General features: G+C 41.5%; 3 protein-coding genes across 5 annotated transcripts; 2 read left to right on the top strand and 1 right to left on the bottom strand.

The window, feature by feature from the left end:
• Nucleotides 1-37: 37 nt before the first annotated feature.
• Nucleotides 38-1,815, bottom strand: LOC109471837 (phosphomevalonate kinase-like). The gene is made up of 4 exons (XM_019771218.1): nt 1,567-1,815; nt 1,344-1,407; nt 592-880; nt 38-421 (listed from the first exon to the last, which is right to left on the bottom strand). The coding sequence occupies exons 1-4, from the start codon at nt 1,662-1,664 to the stop codon at nt 276-278; spliced, it is 597 nt and encodes a 198-aa protein (XP_019626777.1). The 5' UTR covers nt 1,665-1,815; the 3' UTR covers nt 38-275.
• A 97-nt stretch (nt 1,816-1,912) lies between these two features.
• Nucleotides 1,913-16,143, top strand: LOC109471823 (probable ATP-dependent RNA helicase YTHDC2). 3 transcript variants are annotated; one of them, XM_019771179.1, is made up of 40 exons: nt 1,913-2,238; nt 2,836-3,008; nt 3,133-3,223; nt 3,334-3,518; nt 3,722-3,933; nt 4,154-4,320; nt 4,465-4,567; nt 4,727-4,883; nt 5,204-5,258; nt 5,376-5,428; nt 5,581-5,747; nt 6,304-6,378; nt 6,612-6,669; nt 6,803-6,929; nt 7,165-7,230; nt 7,488-7,663; nt 8,021-8,114; nt 8,285-8,372; nt 8,509-8,589; nt 9,486-9,568; nt 9,855-9,960; nt 10,120-10,239; nt 10,393-10,558; nt 10,792-10,898; nt 11,063-11,157; nt 11,349-11,454; nt 11,594-11,664; nt 11,830-11,967; nt 12,312-12,442; nt 12,642-12,751; nt 12,882-12,977; nt 13,187-13,283; nt 13,729-13,802; nt 13,931-13,969; nt 14,288-14,331; nt 14,462-14,520; nt 14,964-15,229; nt 15,386-15,542; nt 15,787-15,841; nt 16,091-16,143. In XM_019771179.1, exons 1-38 carry the CDS (start codon nt 2,129-2,131, stop codon nt 15,389-15,391), a joined length of 4,152 nt encoding a protein of 1,383 aa, XP_019626738.1. In that variant the 5' UTR covers nt 1,913-2,128; the 3' UTR covers nt 15,392-15,542; nt 15,787-15,841; nt 16,091-16,143. The 3 variants fall into 3 exon arrangements, with proteins under 3 accessions (XP_019626738.1, XP_019626739.1, XP_019626740.1); XM_019771180.1 differs by having other exon boundaries at nt 1,914-2,238; nt 13,753-13,802; XM_019771181.1 differs by lacking the exon at nt 13,931-13,969 and having other exon boundaries at nt 1,915-2,238.
• Nucleotides 15,480-17,052, top strand: LOC109471785 (YTH domain-containing protein 2-like). Its single transcript, XM_019771141.1, has 5 exons — nt 15,480-15,542; nt 15,787-15,841; nt 16,091-16,187; nt 16,324-16,408; nt 16,903-17,052. Exons 1-5 carry the CDS (start codon nt 15,480-15,482, stop codon nt 17,050-17,052), a joined length of 450 nt encoding a protein of 149 aa, XP_019626700.1.
• Nucleotides 17,053-17,155: the final 103 nt, after the last annotated feature.

Here is a 17,155-nt window from a genome sequence, read left to right on the forward strand (position 1 = left end):
CAGATAAAGCAACCTAGTTTTCTCAGCTAGCAACTGATGATGAATGACAGCTAAGTAATTGTAGCATTTAAACTGCACCATGAAGATAGTTATGTGAGAACAACCTATGGCACGATTGCACATTGTTTGAAACTCTCAGAATACAGGTCATAGAAGTTCACATGCAATTGTGCATACAATTACTGCAGAATGGTATCAATTTATTGAGAAATGACCACATGTAGTTCCAACAATGCACCAGGTATTTTAACATGAATTTCTGCTTCTTCCTGAGGTTACTGTTTTGATTGTTTCTCTCTGATGGTATATACAAGTTTATCAAGCTGTTCCATGAGTTCTGCATGTTCTCCATTGTTGGTGATGACAACATCCCACGTCACTCCCAAATCCAGGTCACATTCAGACTCAGCATCATCAACTCCTGCAACAAAAGATGACAGAATTCTTGTTATCTTTTTTACTTTCCTTGGCAAAGGAATGTTGTTACAATAATATTTGCCATAATATTAGAAGAAAGGGAGGACAAACTACATAGAGACCCATCAGAATGGTACCAGGTTACATCTTTGAAATGTCAGGCAATGTACCCACCTGATGTGAATACCCATCCTCGTTTTCTCCTTACTTCCTCCTGAGCCTCCACCCTAACACTGATAGCACGAGTCGCATACTTTTCCCTGAAGTACTGAATATCTGTCTTTCTCCTGGCATCCGTTATGATCCAGACAGGTTTTTGTGCTCCGGGGCATCTTGTTGCTAGGCGACAGAAGTACCCTGGGTCCTGGTTTCTCCTCTCCTCTCCCCATCTGATCATGTCTAACCTGTAGGTCTCCTTGTACTCTGAGGCATCCAGGAGACGTTGAAGATTGAGGTCATGTTCCTGAATAAAAAGGAATTAAGTTATGAGAGCACTCAAAAATGGCTAATTCCTTCCCATGAAAAATGTGCCTATTTTCTTGCCATATGTCAACAACTGATCTCAAATAGACACTGTCCAACTAAATCTTATACTAGTATTATATATAGTTCCTATGCACTGAAAAGTCGACTTGATCAGCAAAATGGTATCAAGTTCATTTATATAGCCAGTGTATATCCAAGGAGGTTTTAAAAAGACTTTTTGAACCTCCTTGGTATATCTAAGATCTGCATATCTGTTTTACAGATATCCCTGGGCACACATATTAAAAATACAGCCACGAAAACAACATAAGAATAATATACAAATAATGTTACAAGCAATGTCAATGAAAATATGACCTTTGTTATGAACATATTCGTTGATATTTTCACGATGAACACACGATGAAAATTGTACAACAGTGAGCTTCTTCTGTATTTACCTTTGCGTACTGAGATTTCAGTGGACCTGATAACCGCATGAGCTCGCAATTGTCTTCGCCAACCCTGGAAACAGAAACGTTACAGAAAAGTCAACAAACATTTCGTATGATCAATGGTGTGATCTCAATCAACAGTGACCATGCCTTGCAAATAGTGAAAAACTAGACTTTGAACGGAAGGAAGACAACAACAATGGCTCGAAGCTGACAGTGCTTGAATCACCTTCTTTGAAGGAGGTCGGTCACGAAATCTTTGCCAGATTTTCTCTTGCCGCTGAATATTACCACGGCACACGGCACTTCCGCATTGACGTCCGCCATCTTGGGCAGATGTATCACTCTCTGTGGGTAAACAGTTTTTGCATGCAGTAACTTTGTCCAAAAATATAATTCTGAGAGGTAAGGATACCAGCAGTCTGTTTTGTATGTGATGGTGTGCCTGAATTCAAGATTGCTATCACAACACTGACAAAATACGTTTCCAACAATTTGGTATCTAACAATGATCACCCCAAAATTCAAATCGTACAGTCCAGATAGCTGTTCTGTTTTATGAACATAACGTTACCCTCACCACCAGTAAATGATATTTGTACTCACAGCTTCTCCCATAACAAGTTCTCATAGAAAATCTTTTCATAAAAAACTTAGTTGCAATGAGTTAAAAGTGTTCTTAGCGCAGGCTTTAGGATATCGTTTTACGATGATCGACCATGTAAGTTAAGGAATATGGGGAGGGAGATTCGTAAATTAAACAGCCCCACAAATACAGTGACTTTGAGAAGATGGCGACCCGGGGGTCAGGCCGACCGCCTCCGAGACCAAGATCGCGAAATTCTCCTCCTGTTGGTCAGCAGGGGATGGGAGAGAGGATGCACCAAGGAGGAGGAAACAGGTACTCGTCGGGCAACTTCTGATCTGAACGCAGTCCGTCTTGCACAAACATTGTAACATCATTTTTTTTTCATTGAAGTATATTTGGGGAGGGGGGCACAATGGTTTCGTTTCGTTGTGTAAAAAAAAATTTGGTACTTCTGATTTATTTTTTGGAGACATTAGGACTCCGAAGTATCTGTTGAAGGTATCGCATGTTATTGTCGTTGCCTCCTCCCTTAAAAAAATTAATTACTTGTTATTCCAAGGAGGTTTAAAATCATTTTAAACCTTGGTTTCTGCATGGAGGTAAAAAAGAGATATGGTTTCTGAGAGAGGCTTCTCCTATAAATTTTGACTCAAACTACATGTACATGCATACCCATCTCGTTTGAAAACAGAAATTCTTTATTTATTTCATAACCTCTCGAAAAGCACATAAGACCTGCAAGAGAGGGAAGATGTAGTAAATTTTCCTGCTGCAATTCTGAATACATGTACCATGGAAGAGAATAATAAACTAGCATCTTGCAATATCTTAAAAGATGCCGTGCTACTTGTTTGGGCATATGCCACACCAGCCAGCCCACACCTATGATATTGAGTTGTGTATGTTCAGATCAGGCATGTCTCGTCCCGGGAGTGCCTCCCCACAGCCTGCTGGTGGAGAGGGTGGGAAGAGAGGAGGACGGCCCCCGCCTCTACACAAGAGAGAAATCTGCATAGATGAGGAGGTGAAGATTGCAGTCAGGATAGCTGTGGAGAAGTTCAGGTACAACGAGAGTCAGAAAGGTGAGTGTGTGTATTTTGACTATTCACAGTCCTGTCTACATCTGTTCCGCTTGGTTACATCATGTCAGTGAATACTAGTATGTGGTACATGCTGCGACTAACAATTTCTCTGTCAATTTTCCAGAGTATGAGTTTCCATCGAGTTTGACCTCTGTGGAGAGAGCCTTCATCCACAGGTACTGTCAGAGTCTAGGAATCAAGACAAAGAGCAGAGGGTGAGTGAACCTCTAATTTTGAAGAAATACTGTCCTGATTTAACATAAATTTTGCACCAACCTATACATGTAGAAACTTGTGCCAACACTCTACCCTGTTATCTTTACAGAAAGGGCAGCAACCGCTATTTGACAATCTTCAAAAAGGACAGCAGGACAATGGGGTTGGGTACAGCCACCTTCACCCTGTGTCGCAGTGCCAGGCACCACACTCACACCCTCCTGCAGAGGTTTCCTATCACGGGCAGGGAGAGACAGGAGCTCATGCCTAGGACTGAGAGGGGTATTGGAGAAGGTGACTTGGCAATACAGAATCAGACATTTTAGCTTGCAAACAAAGCATGCACTTTGAACAGGGATTTACATACTAAGTTAGAATAATGGTCAAGATAAAGGTTAAGTGCATACCAGTACATTGTCAACAACCCCTTTTTTCATTTTGAAGAAGAGAGAGCAAATTATGTTATATTAAAATGCTTTTTCTCTTTGGATTTTCAGGGCACAGTAGAGAAGGGAACAGAGCTTCAGGTTTGAATGGTCGCCTGAACAATGGTATCCAGCAGGTGCCCCCTTCTCGGGGACAGTCAGAGTTTGACAATTTTCGCCGGACGTTGCCTGTGGCTGTCCTGCAGGAAGTCATTGTCAAGACTGTCAATGAGAACCAGGTGGTGCTGATTGCCGGGGAAACTGGGTCGGGAAAGACCACTCAGGTGAGGGAGGCTTTTTTCAAAGTGGCAAGGACTGCAAAGAAATATACTTAATTTGTACACTTTATGCATTTCCTAGCATGAATTTAAAAGCATATATCTGTCTTTGTGATAAAATGTAACTTAGATTATAAGTCTACAGTGACCTATGATTTAAGAAACATCACACTGTCATTATAAGGTACTAAGAGTGATAGTAACTGAACATTCCACTTTTTTGCAGGTCCCCCAGTTTATCTTAGATGATGCCCAGTGTACCAACCGACCATGTCGGATCATCTGCACCCAGCCACGCAGAATCTCTGCCCTGACAGTCGCAGAGAGGGTGGCGAGTGAGAGGGGAGAGAAGATTGGCCAGACTGTGGGCTACCAGATCAGACTGGAAAGCAGGTGCTTGTAGCAACTTTACATGTATAATGGAGAACATCTTTTCGGATGTCTGCTGTTTCAGCAAGGAGGTTTGGCCTAAGTGGTATGTGTTTGTGTATAAGATTAATTGTTTATTTACTTTCCCTATGAACTGTCTATCTGCAGGGTTTCTCCAAGAACCTTGCTGACATTTTGCACCAATGGTGTTCTTCTGAGAACTCTGATGGGAGGGGACAGTGCACTGACCACCATCACACATGTCATTGTGGTACATAATATCATTTCCCTGTCAACAGTCACTTTTCCCGTTGATAATTGTTGAAAAGTTCTTTTGATGCATTATATAAGGCAATTCAGCCTGAAGTCCCTGGTTGGTTCTCAAGTTGGGACGATTATCAACTCAACTGCCTGTTGTCATACCTTCCAGGATGAGATCCATGAGCGAGACAGATTTAGTGACTTCCTGTTGATCAAGCTGCGTGAGATGTTGGGTTACTTCAAGGGCCTGAAGGTTGTCCTCATGAGTGCAACCCTCAACACTGAACTGTTCCAGCAGTACTTTGGAAGTTGTCCACTCATCAATGGTGAGCATTTACAACAGCCTAGTCCATTCTGAAAAGAAAAAATGCTATATTCAATGTAGATCCTCTTCGGGTTATTGTATTTAAATACATAAATCAAGTAAGCCTTAAGGGAGGGAGTTTTATGAGTAAGTAACAGAGAAATCATGGTTTCATAACACAAAGTAGCTTTTCCTACAGAATAGAATCTTATATGCAAAGCTAACACAATACAATTGATAACATCACAATACAAAAAAAAGTAAAAAAGTAAATGAAAGTGCATTTGAGAGTACAAGCATCTTTGCCAACATAACAAATTCATCAAATCCAACATCCTCCAGTTTCAGGAAACCTGTTTGATGTGACAGAATTCTTCTTGGAAGATGTTTTAAGAAGGTAAGTACAGCCCTTTATATGTCTTTGTAGTCTTTGAATCTGAGAGATTTTCCTTGTGAATCTTTATAATATCAAGTATTAAAAGTAATGAATGGTGTTGTCCTTTTGTCTTCATAGTACCAACTACTCCAACCAGAAGATGCAGAAGTACAAGAAAGAGAGGGGGCAATGTGAGTTACCTTTGGCCTCACAAAATTTGATTCATTTAAGATTGTAAAAAGCACTTATTCAGCAATATAGCAATTTATATGTCTACTTTGACTATTTCATTACATTTATAAAACATTGATAATAGGCAACATTGCATTATTTTTGATTCCAGTGGAGCAACAGCAGTCCTCACTTGACCAGTGGTACCAACAGGGTGGCACCCCCGCCCCGGGAGTGGTCAGTCCCAAAGAACAGCTGACTCAGCACCTGGCTGAGAAGGACCTGGACACAGCACAGCAGGAGGACTATGAGGTCAGCGACCTACAGGACATCCCCCAGGCATGTGCATGATGATCATCATTTACCCATGATTCCCCAGTTGGTTCTGTTGTTATCATACTAACCAAACATAACCGTTACAGTTCAGCATGTCTGAAGATTCTACAGTCACCTGCTCACCTGCTTGCAATTTTCTGTGTAACTTTTGTACAAGGGTTGACCATCCAAGTTTATGAAAGAAAAAAAAAGGAGATTGTATTTCATAATTGTTCAACCACTGACGGATGAAGACATTTTGGTAAGTAAAATTTACAAAAGACTTGAAACGAAATCTGTAACTAGCACCATGTTGGATTGCAGTGCATGTTGAGGTGTGATGCATGTACAGATGATCTCAAGGAAAGTCACCGAAATGTGAGATGGTGCTTATCTCTTACAATGCTTGATGCAGCATTGCTTCAAAGCTGAACTATTATCAAAGGGAAATTGCCAGTAAGATGCATAACTGAAAATCCAGCATATTAAACTTGTTATAAGCTTATCTAGTTTACTTACCTGTGGCTTTATTGGATAGACAGTTTTGAAGACTGACTACTCTTCTCCTTCCCTGCTCCAGGAGAGAGATGTGAGCGAGATGGAACCCTGGCTCATACAGGAGATGGATAAGTGCATCATGACTGCCTGGCTAAATGTAGGTTTGGTGTTTTAATCATAACCCAGTCTTGAAAAACCTTAGCAATATACTGTATTCATTTTATATAAAAAGCCATCATATGATTAAGGCAACATACTCTCAATTTTGTTAGAAATCCTGGCAATTATGTTGATTTGCAATTTTGACAAGCTTATTAAAGCAATTTGCTTATAGTAATGTATAGTTCATAAGAAGTACTTACAACTTACAACTACCTTTGATTGTCCCAGAATGATGCTGATGCGTATGTCCAGCTATTCCATCTCATCATGAGTGAAAATGTCAGTGGTAAGTAAACTACAGCTTCCCTTCTCTTCCTGTTCAGTTGTCATATCATCAGCACAGCTGCTTGCCACAGATTGTGTGTAGTACTTAGAAATAGAATGTTCCTAGTTTGAGTTCTTGACATATTTTCCTGCAGTTGACTATCGGCACAGTGAGACGTGCTCCACTACTCTGATGATTGCAGCAGGTCGAGGCAACGTGGCAGCAGTGGAACAGCTGTTAGCACTGGGAGCCAACATCAACCTCCGAGCACCCAATGGACTGTGAGTTTGCTTTAGAGCGCATTACACTGCTGTGATTTTAAATGTTATGGTGGGTTACTGAAGCATTGCTAAAGAACTGTACTGTAGAAGATAATGGCAATATCATATTTTTAAATTACCAAACCAACAACATTACTAGTACTTGCTCACAATTATTGTTTAGATTATTTATTTATGTCTAATTGCCAGATATGCACAGGATATACATTCTGTAATCATAATTCCTATTTTGCAGGACTGCTCTTGACTGGGCAAGAAAGTTTGGTCAGACAGATACTGTAGAGGTGCTAGAAGCTTATATGTAAGTACATGTATTCTTGATCTGACAAAAATACACTAGTCTACATTGTACTATTTCCATGTATGCTCCCAAAAATGGTTCTCAGTCTTTCCCTCAGATCTCTGTACATGTAAGTTGAATTGTCTTAGTATTTTTTTTCTGATCAAATGTGGCAAAACTGGACAAATGTGACAAAACTTTGATCAGACCTCTGATAAAAACTTGACAAGTGAAGCCATATCCATGCATACAAGTATCTGAAGTTCACTATTTCCCAGAGCATCCAGTGAGATCACTGTGAGTGATGACTCTCTGCTGGTGAGTGAGAGCAGCCAGCTGAGTGCAGAAGACAGGGAACTGCTGAAGGCGTACCACCAGAGCTTTGATGATGAACACGTGGACCTGGATCTCATCCTGTGCCTGCTCTTCAACATCTGTAGCAGTCAGGAGGAAGGTGCATTACATACCATCAGTGATACCCTGTTGTGTTTCTCCTCCATGGTTGCTTTTTCAGCTTGAAATGTACAAGAAATTGTGCATTTTTGGTTAGTTTGCTACAATATGTCCAAGCATGTACATATTACATGACATTACATGTTAGCCATTTATATGACATCTTGCACCCAAAATTAAGCTTTCATTCTTGAAACCTGACCTTGGCTACTTGTCACAGTGTTCCATAGATGGAGATCTACAATGTACATAACTACTATCCTGCTTGACAGCTTTTTTTCCATCAATAACAACATCATTATAACAGTTGTGTAGAACTGTACGTGCGTGCTAATGTGACTACCTTGTGATCTGTTAGGGGCCATCCTGGTGTTCTTACCTGGCTATGAGGAGATAGTGACCCTGCGAGATGCCATTATGTGGGACGACAAGAGATTCTGTGATACCAGCAGGTAGAAATATAATTGTTGTCTTTGTTCTTCTCCAATGAAGATATTTATGGTGTAAATATGGAGAGAAGGGCAAAACTTATCAGTAACAGGTATACCCTTTGTCCATTGTCAGTGTCTTGCACAGATTCACATTACATGTACCTGTTTTCTCCTTCTCACCATTCCTACAGGTACCAGGTGTATACTCTACACTCTGCTATGCAGTCAGGGGACCAGAAAAGGGTTTTCCAGCAACCCCCAGCCGGAGTCAGAAAAATTGTAGGTTTAAGAAACATTTCAGTTTTATACTAATGCCTTATTTGCTCTTGGTAACTTGTGAAAAATGTATTATTGACTTACAAGCCATTTTAGGACATTTTGGTTGTGAATTATTCTTTTTCAATTTTTTTTTCAGATCCTGTCGACCAATATTGCTGAAACAAGTGTCACCATCAATGATGTGGTATTTGTGATTGACTCAGGAAAAGTCAAAGAGGTGAGACTGCCGTAGTACACACAGCATGTCGTTGGGTATAAAGGAGGATGTTGTTTTTATGGTCTCGGACCGGAGTTTTTTTCACGATTTTGGATCCGGCGGACACCCTCAGACCGAAGGGCTATAACTCCGCCAAAAAAAGTACGCCGGGAAATCTCATTACATCAGTCAACGGAGGTTTCCAGCCGGCTTCCGATACAATTTTGGTTATTGTCCGTCGACTCTATAATTTGGGTAGAAACTGTAGTTAAACGTAAATTTTGGATACGAAAAATGTAGTTTTTTTGCAGTTTTTTCAACGGACCTGCTTGGAAAAAACGAATTTTCCCAGGCTTATATGCTGAAATAGCTTACTACTTTCTGTTTCTGAAAAACAGAAAAAAAATATAGGTTGTTGCGATAAGTTTTTCGCAAAATCCGGTGACGCGAACCCCTAGAAATTCCACATAGAACGCAGCTATTTGGGTCATCAGGCGACAAACTGCATCACCCTTGCTCGCGGACTAATACCAAAAACGCTTCGCTGGCCGTCCAACTTCACCGCGCCGAAAAACACTACAATCCCAAGGCTTTTTGATGAATTCAAAACCTAGTTGAAAATCTACAGCGATCGCCGAGCTATGGGGAGCCAAACCTAGCGTGACAACCTCGCAGATCCGGCGATTTACTGCGCACTATTTGGAACCCTGGTCAAAATTAAACTCCGACCCGGAACCTTATGATATATACTGGGAGCCCTCATTTAAACGTCCTCTGTCCTGTTTATGCAATACTAGTATCAAAAACTGATAATACATGTATATTGCTGTTTTTAACAATGTCTATCCATCTGTGCTCCATCTGTTTTGAAAACAAATATTTCTGTGTTTATGACTATTGGTCTGTTTGTTTTGCAGAAATCCTTTGATGCTCTGACATCTGTGTCCATGTTGAAAAGTGTATGGGTGTCTAAAGCTAGTGCCCAGCAGAGGAAGGGCAGGTAAAATGCTTTTATTTTGTCATTTTGCAGTATGAGGGTGGTGCGTTTCTGGTATTGTAATGATAATGAAATGCAAGACAGAACATTCTAAAGGGTTTGCATATAAACCAGAAACATGAAACCACAAAGACTCCATTTTGAAATTTGCATTGTTGTATAGTGCATCTTCCCTTTCACTAGTAACTTAAATACAGATACAAATTTTACATTTCTCTCACCCTTGTTCACACTTATGTTGTGTAACGTTTGTACAGTATATTAACATGGTTATTTCTCTCCTCCCCAGGGCAGGCAGGTGTCGCCCAGGTGTGTGTTTCCACTTGTTCAGCAGGGTGAGGTATGACAGCCTTCAGGAGTACCAGGACCCTGAGCTGCTCAGGACGCCACTACAGGTGCAGTCAGACACAGTTTATTCAGTCTAATCAGTCTAACAGTCAACATAGTTCTGTCATGCAGTTATGTCTATGAATTGTTACATTGCTAAAGCACAGGTGGGTTATCTTTTGGTTTTCATATCCATGTTGAAGTAGTCTATATGTTTGTTTCTTCAGGAACTATGCCTGCAGACAAAGCTCCTGTCTGCACCCAACACCCCCATAGCAGAGTTCCTGGCCAAGGCCCCCGAGCCACCTGCTTTCCTGGTGCTGAGAAATGCTGTGCAGTTGCTAAAGGTATGTCAGGTTTTCATGGTCAGCTGTCAGAGAGGTGTAACTGGAGAGTTAAAGGTTTTGAAAAGTCCCATTGAGTTTGCTAAGCTGATGAATAATGAATGACCTGGCTAGAGTCAAAGACTGCATAATGTGTTTGTATGTCCTGTGTTGTAGACTGTAGATGCCCTTGACATGTGGGAGGACCTAACAGAGCTGGGACACCACATGGTGGACCTCCCCATAGAGCCTAGACTGGCCAAGATGGTGCTGTACTCTGTTGTCCTGAAGTGTCTGGACCCTGTCCTCACCATCGCCTGTGCTCTGGCATACAGGGACCCCTGTGAGTACATGTACCTCAACAGTCATGACTTTCTATATTTTAACTTGCATCCAAAATTGAGAAGAAGGTGGTTCTATCACTTTAACTTAATATCCATGCATAATCTTGACCTTTTCCTACCCAATCCTCAGAGAATGTGTTCCTTGACTTTTCACTTAATGAGGAAATAAGGAGAATATATCCAGTGTTGATACAGAATCATTTGATTGCTTGATATCATGCATTGTTTGCAGTTATCCTGCCCAACCAGCCATCCCAGAAGCGTGCAGCTGTGTACTGCAGGAAGAAGTTCTCTGCTGGTGCTTACAGTGATCACATGGCCCTCCTGAGAGCATTTCAGGTGAGTATATGGAGTGCCAATAGATAGCAGTTCACCCTCAGATCCAGGGGCAACCTGGATTTCCAGAATATTCAAGCAAACATTTTTTTAAAGATTAGAGGGGAAACATCCTGCATTTGCTTGCAAATATCAATGCTTCATTTTCCACCGTATTGTACTTTTAGGGCTGGCAGAAGGCCAAGAGTGATGGCTGGGAGCGCAGTTTCTGTGAGAAGAACTTTCTCTGCCAGGCCACCATGGAAATGATCTTTGGCATGAGGTGGGTTTTGTCTAAAAATGATTGCCTTCGTTTAACTCTCTAAAGGAAACTCATTTCTGTACCATATGTACTGGAGAGTTTGTTGGTGATTCTTAAAATTCAGCCTCTTAAATGTTAGTTATGGGAGTTAGCCCCTTATGTCCAGACATTTTACATTGCACTACAATGTAGCGGCACCTGTTGTGTTTCAGGACTCAGCTGTTGGGTCAGCTGCGGGCCTCTGGGTTTGTACGCGCTCGAGGAGGAGGGGACATCAGGGACCTGAACACAAACTCCGAGAACTGGGCAGTCATCAAGGTAATCATCACACACATTAAGTATGTTGAAGAACCTCCTCTTCAATTAAGATACATTTTCTAGTATTACCTGTATTTAGTCAAAATGCTGTCACTACAAAACATGCATATCAAGTTTACTACTTTTCTGCCTTTCTCAGGCTGCCCTGTGTGCTGGGAGCTATCCAAATATGGTTAGAGTGGACAGGGAAAACCTCTGGCTGACAACACAGTAAGGCTTAATGCAGTCTGATTGTTCTTTGCATTTGTTACATGTATTGATCTGTATTGACATTGCAGATTTACCATTAGTATCACCCTTGCCTTTTTTTGTCCAAGTAATATGGGAAGAGTTCTTCTGTGATCACTATGACAGGGACTGTTGCTTTGTGTCTAGGATGGAGAAAAGTGTTCGTTTCCACAACACTTCTGTTCTCGGACAAGCGGCAAACCCAAAGGTCACAGTAGCGCTGTCTCACGCCCAGAGTGTCACCAAGCTGCCCACTGATTGGCTGGTGTATGAGGAAATCTCAAGGTGAGGACAGTTTATCATGGCAGAGCCTGCATGGCAACATTTATCTAATTTTCTCATTACTGGTTAGTACATGTAACACAAAAAAGCAGTACACATGTGTTGTACCTGTACAATATTATTACAAAATGTAGTACAAACAGTACGGTATCTGTCAGATGATCCTAGGATATATGTTGAGCTACTTTGAGCATTTCATTACCAAAATGAAGAGCATAGCTTATGAATGTATTCCAATTTTAGAATCATAATTTTTCCATAGTACTATTAGTAGGCAGGTACCACCATCCTAGTAGGTCATCTGTATTTAAGACATGTACCGGTACCTGCCCCCCCCCCTCCCCCAGGGCACACCGTTATGCCTATGTGCGATGCTGCACACTGATGAGCCCCGTCACAGTCGCCATATTTGCAGGCCCCTCACGGCTCCCACTGGATGCTCTGACGGACCCCAACGCACCTGACAACAGACCAGGGGGTGAGCTCTTGACCCCTTTTTATTATAATTGAAATTTATCAACATTCTCATTGGACCTTTATGTGAATTTTCATCATTATCATCTCTTTTGCTGTCTTTTAGTCTAAAGATTATTCTGTGGCTTAAGTATGACCAACAATCCATAAAGTGTTGGTGTTGTCAATGGAAAAAGAGTACATATTTGAGTTGTGTTCCTCAGGTGATGACCAGTTTGAGAACTACAGTGACAGTGGAGGGGAGGAGGGGGAGAACAACAAGCGTGCCACTACCAAGTTGGATGACTGGATTTCTTTCAAGCTGGATTCAGAGGTAAGGTGGTTGATGGATAGCAGCAAGTTATGCACCAATCACAGCAATGAATAATATACCATCATGTTGTTTGTCTATTAGTAGTAATATAGGGGAAGAAAGGATCTAAAATGTGTTTCCCTGTTCTCAGGCGGCCCACCTGCTGCTGCAGCTGCGGTACAAATGGCATTCTCTCTTCCTGCGCCGCATGAGAGCACCTGCCAAACCATGGTCACAGGTGGATGAGGTAAGGACCTAGTCAAACAATTCCCTGGAAACCTGCACACCTTAACAGATATGAACTCATTAGTTTGTCTGAAAAGTCAACCATAAAGGGGCATTCATCATGTAAGGGCTTATACAGCCAAGGAAGTGGCAGGTTTGCTTCCCTCTTGTAATGGAAAGAGATTGTTCCCAAGTTCTGCAGTAGTGAGGTTGTTTTCCTCTGTCCTTCAGGGTGTTATCAGAGCTGTGATTGGTGTGCTGTCCAGCGAGGAGCAGGCCCTGGGCCTCCAACAGCCTTCTGGGATAGGACAGAGACCACGCCCAATGTGTAATTAGCCAAACATTATCCCTACAACTGAGATTTAATACAATCATTTATCCTATCAGAACTGGGCTCTGTGAACAGCTCATGATGGTAGGAAGGTTAAATCAATGTCTGGAACATGATGTTGTTTTTGTGTGCAGACTAATTTAAGCCTGTTTGGGTCGAAAGATGATCATATCCAAGTTGGTCAGAAGAGAAATCTGTATACAATGTATTTTTATTGAATTTTCTTATGTGCAACAAACCTCTCACAACGTTGTGCCATAGAACCTTCATTCCCTGCATTTTCTGCATTCCCACTGAACCATTTCATCACTGCGTTCGAGCCTGTGCATTGCCTTTCACAACTTTACCATGTAGCTTTTACATTCATCTCATACTGACTTCCCACCCGGTGTTTCCCTTTTCCTTCTGCCCTGTTCTGTTCTTTTTTTTGGTTTTGTCCCAGTTAACTGGGATTTTTCCTCTTCAGCCACAGAGTCCTATGGTTCCCAGAGGGGCAGTAGGAAGAACTCAACTGAGGTATGTACATAATGTACATTGTAGGATGTAGGCCCTTACACATCAATGTTTTTCATATTATTAACATACTTTTTGCAGTTGTCTTCAATCATGAACAAATAAAAACCAGGAACATTTATATTTCATAGTACCAAGCACCTGAACCCTCATTCCTAGCCTTGTGGAAGGTTAGTACAGTCCCAGCATGCACCTGTTCCAAGTTCCCTGTTTCATGTTGTTGTTTGTCACCAACAAAAGCAGTTCATACCTGTACATTGTATATTCAAAGTTGTGCAACATAGTTGGTCTTGCAGATTATCACACTTAGTAGGAAGTTCTTGTACACAATGTTGCTTTCAGATTCATTTCCTGTTGTACCTTGGAGGAGTTAAGTTGGACTAGAAAATGTTTCATCTGTCACAGATCTACAAAAACTACTGTTTGTATCTAAGTGAAACAATTTAATGATGAATTTCCATTTACTATCAAAATTTCTTTCCTTGTAGTCGAACGAGTCAGTGCCAGTGGTAGAGGAGAACAAGGGTGACAGGTCTGTAATGCTTCAACTGAGTTCTAATTGTGTTATTTTGAACTTAAAAGTTCAACATTCATACATTAACTGTATGATCTACAAAGTGGAGCCGCAACCCCTGGTTGAATTATTGTTGACTTTCTCCCAGGTTCTACCCACGAACCAGCCCAGCCAATAGGGAGAAGCGAATCCTGAAGAGAGATTACAGTAAATAACACATTTCTACCTTTAGTCTTGAGTTTCATTTTCATCTTTGTAGAAGTCATACTTCATAATGTATATGCAACAAATGTTTGAAGCCTTCTTATGGTGCTACATACAAAATGTAGTGACAAATTATATACTATGAAAAGACAAAACATTTTTCAACTACACACATTAAGTGACAAGTTGAATGTAGGCTTCAAGAACTTCTGTCATCACTCGCTTGAAATATGAGAAAATGTATTTCATGTGACTAGTGTTAATGGTACATGTATATCTGTAAATAGTTTCATCAGTTTGGTAAATCACTGGGTATCTGCCCCATGGATGGTAGCAGAAGAACTAATGAAGTATTGGCATGTAATTGGTATGTGTTATATAAAAACAACTTATTAAATACCCTGTTAATGTTATACAGTACATGTTCCTTTTTACATTTGACACAGGGTCTCCCCGAGAGTTTGATAACCGTTCAGATCGCTCGTCAGTGAAGTCTGCCTCTGCCAATAGTAGCCAGGCCTCCAGTCGTACCAGTAGCTGCACCACCAGCCCCTGCCCCTCACCCAACCACACCAAGGGTGGGGAGAGAACCCCACCCTCCTCTGCCTCTCCAGCAGGATGGGGGGAGAAATACGCCCCCACAGCGGGTCAGGACACCCCCCTTCGTGAGCCCCAAGGGTGGGAGGACACCACAACAGTCTCCAAATGTCAGGTTATGGTTGTCATTCCTGGATGGATGTGTGGGTTATGCCGACTGCAGTCTGTTCAGCTCCAGCTATGTCAGTTTAGCTGAATGTGAAATTAAAGATGCCAACATTTTATAGGAAATGTCACATGCCAGTTTTTTCCATCTGTAATTTGTTGACAGAAGTGACAAGTCCTTATCTCCTGGAGCTGGTGTCTCAGATCCCAACCGTTACTTCATCCTGAAGTGCAACAACCAGCGCAACCTGGACATCGCCATGAGCCAGGGTATCTGGGCAACTACGCCTAGCAACGAGAAGAAACTCAACAAGGCTTTTAAAGTTAGTGGGAAGCTTGTTATGATTTCATTTAGTTACCGTTGCTGGGAACTGGTACCTTTCCTCAGCAAAACCCTCTTATTGTTGAATCAACTTCAAAGTACAAACATAACTGTTAGATTCTTAAAAGTTTGAACAAGGAGCAGTTCTAGTGTAAGACATACTGGATATTTATTCACAGAAATGAGATTATTAATGTGGTTATCTTCCTTCTTTTGGAGCAATATTTTCCATGTTTCTTGCACAGGATTGCCAGAATGTGTACCTGGTCTTCTCGGTTCAAGGTAGTGGGCACTTCCAAGGTGAGATAAAGTGGTTTACTATATGTGTTCCATAATCAGTAATAGTTCAGTAATAGTACACATGCATGTGTGACATGATGACAAACTGTGTTTAATATTTCAGAATTGAAGCGACCTGTATGTTAAATATTTCTTGACCTTTTATGGTGTTTAAGCATGGTTGAGGGAGTGAACTCATTGAATTTCTTGATTCCATGACTACTAAACTGTAACAGTGTTGTTTATCATGTACATTACATTATTCTGCAGGGTATGCTCGCATGGCGTCCTCCATCAGTAAGGACAAGGTTCCTGAGTTCAGTTCAGCCTCCCTGGGAGGGGCCTTCCAGATAGAGTGGATTAAAAGGTTGGAATTGACACATGCTACCCAGGCTTTTGTATCTATAGCATCTCCAGCATTCTCTTTCAATTTTCTTGACATGGCACATGTATATGGCATGAGTTTGTTACTGTTTGTGATGAAGCTTCCCTCCCTGTTGTAGAATGAGCATCCCATTCCAAGCTGCCCACCACCTCTTGAACCCATGGAATGAGAACAAGAAGGTCCAGATCAGTAGGGATGGTCAGGTATGCATCATGTAGATAGAGTGAGCTTCTCCATCCAAAATGTGTACGATGAATGTGATTATTTGATTCTATCCTATCATTTGTAAACATGGCACTGTAACTTGTTTCTTTTGGAGTCGCACTCATGTTGTCATGTGCATGTATCATCACAAACTAAGTGCTGAATGTAACAGTTGAAACTCGACAAAAAATTTGTGGTATAGATATTATTATCACAGTGCTATATCTTATGTTTTGAGAGAATTCGCACAAGTACACTTATGTATGTGATTTTTTACCCCAGGTCAGGAAATGCTTTCGGATAGTTTTATTACCCCTGATACTGAACAGAAATGTATTTGAGCAAATAAAAACCATTCCTGAGCCTTTGCTGATCCGTTATTACCCATGACAATGATTTGATTTGAAGAAGTATAGTCTGTTGCTATATGTAGATACATGTACTAGTAGATGTTCATAACGAGGATAAAATTAAGCATTCTTTTCCTCCCCAGGAGATCGAGCCGCAGGTAGGCGAGCAGCTGCTGAAGGCGTGGGACCGTCCTGTCACCATCCTGAACAGGAGTCCAGGCAGCAGTCGCCCCTCCTCACGACCTTCCTCAGGACCGCCCTCCAAAAACATCCTCCCCACAGGGGTCGCCTAAAGGGCAGAGGTCACAGGAGCAGAGGTTTGCTGGAGGTCAGAGGTCAAAGGCAGTGGAGCAGGGAACAGTAACCAGCTGCCCATCCCCCCGGTACACTGGCAAG

This window comes from Branchiostoma belcheri, unplaced genomic scaffold (genome assembly GCF_001625305.1).
Source record: "Branchiostoma belcheri isolate BF01 breed outbred unplaced genomic scaffold, Haploidv18h27 scaffold26, whole genome shotgun sequence".
In the NCBI taxonomy this organism is placed as follows: domain Eukaryota; kingdom Metazoa; phylum Chordata; class Leptocardii; order Amphioxiformes; family Branchiostomatidae; genus Branchiostoma; species Branchiostoma belcheri.

Coding starts and splice junctions, on each gene's coding strand:
- LOC109471837 (XM_019771218.1), bottom strand. CDS start 1,664: ATGGCGGACGTCAATGCGGAAGTGCCGTGTGCCGTGGTAATATTCAGC. Junction 1,408..1,566: donor ACCGACCTCCTTCAAAGAAG/GTGATTCAAGCA, acceptor TTCTGTTTCCAG/GGTTGGCGAAGACAATTGCG. Junction 422..591: donor AGGATGGGTATTCACATCAG/GTGGGTACATTG, acceptor CTTTTGTTGCAG/GAGTTGATGATGCTGAGTCT.
- LOC109471823 (XM_019771179.1), top strand. CDS start 2,129: ATGGCGACCCGGGGGTCAGGCCGACCGCCTCCGAGACCAAGATCGCGA. Junction 8,590..9,485: donor ACTCAGGAAAAGTCAAAGAG/GTGAGACTGCCG, acceptor TTTGTTTTGCAG/AAATCCTTTGATGCTCTGAC. Junction 12,443..12,641: donor ACCTGACAACAGACCAGGGG/GTGAGCTCTTGA, acceptor TGTGTTCCTCAG/GTGATGACCAGTTTGAGAAC.
- LOC109471785 (XM_019771141.1), top strand. CDS start 15,480: ATGAGCCAGGGTATCTGGGCAACTACGCCTAGCAACGAGAAGAAACTC. Junction 15,842..16,090: donor AGGTAGTGGGCACTTCCAAG/GTGAGATAAAGT, acceptor ATTATTCTGCAG/GGTATGCTCGCATGGCGTCC. Junction 16,409..16,902: donor AGATCAGTAGGGATGGTCAG/GTATGCATCATG, acceptor TTTCCTCCCCAG/GAGATCGAGCCGCAGGTAGG.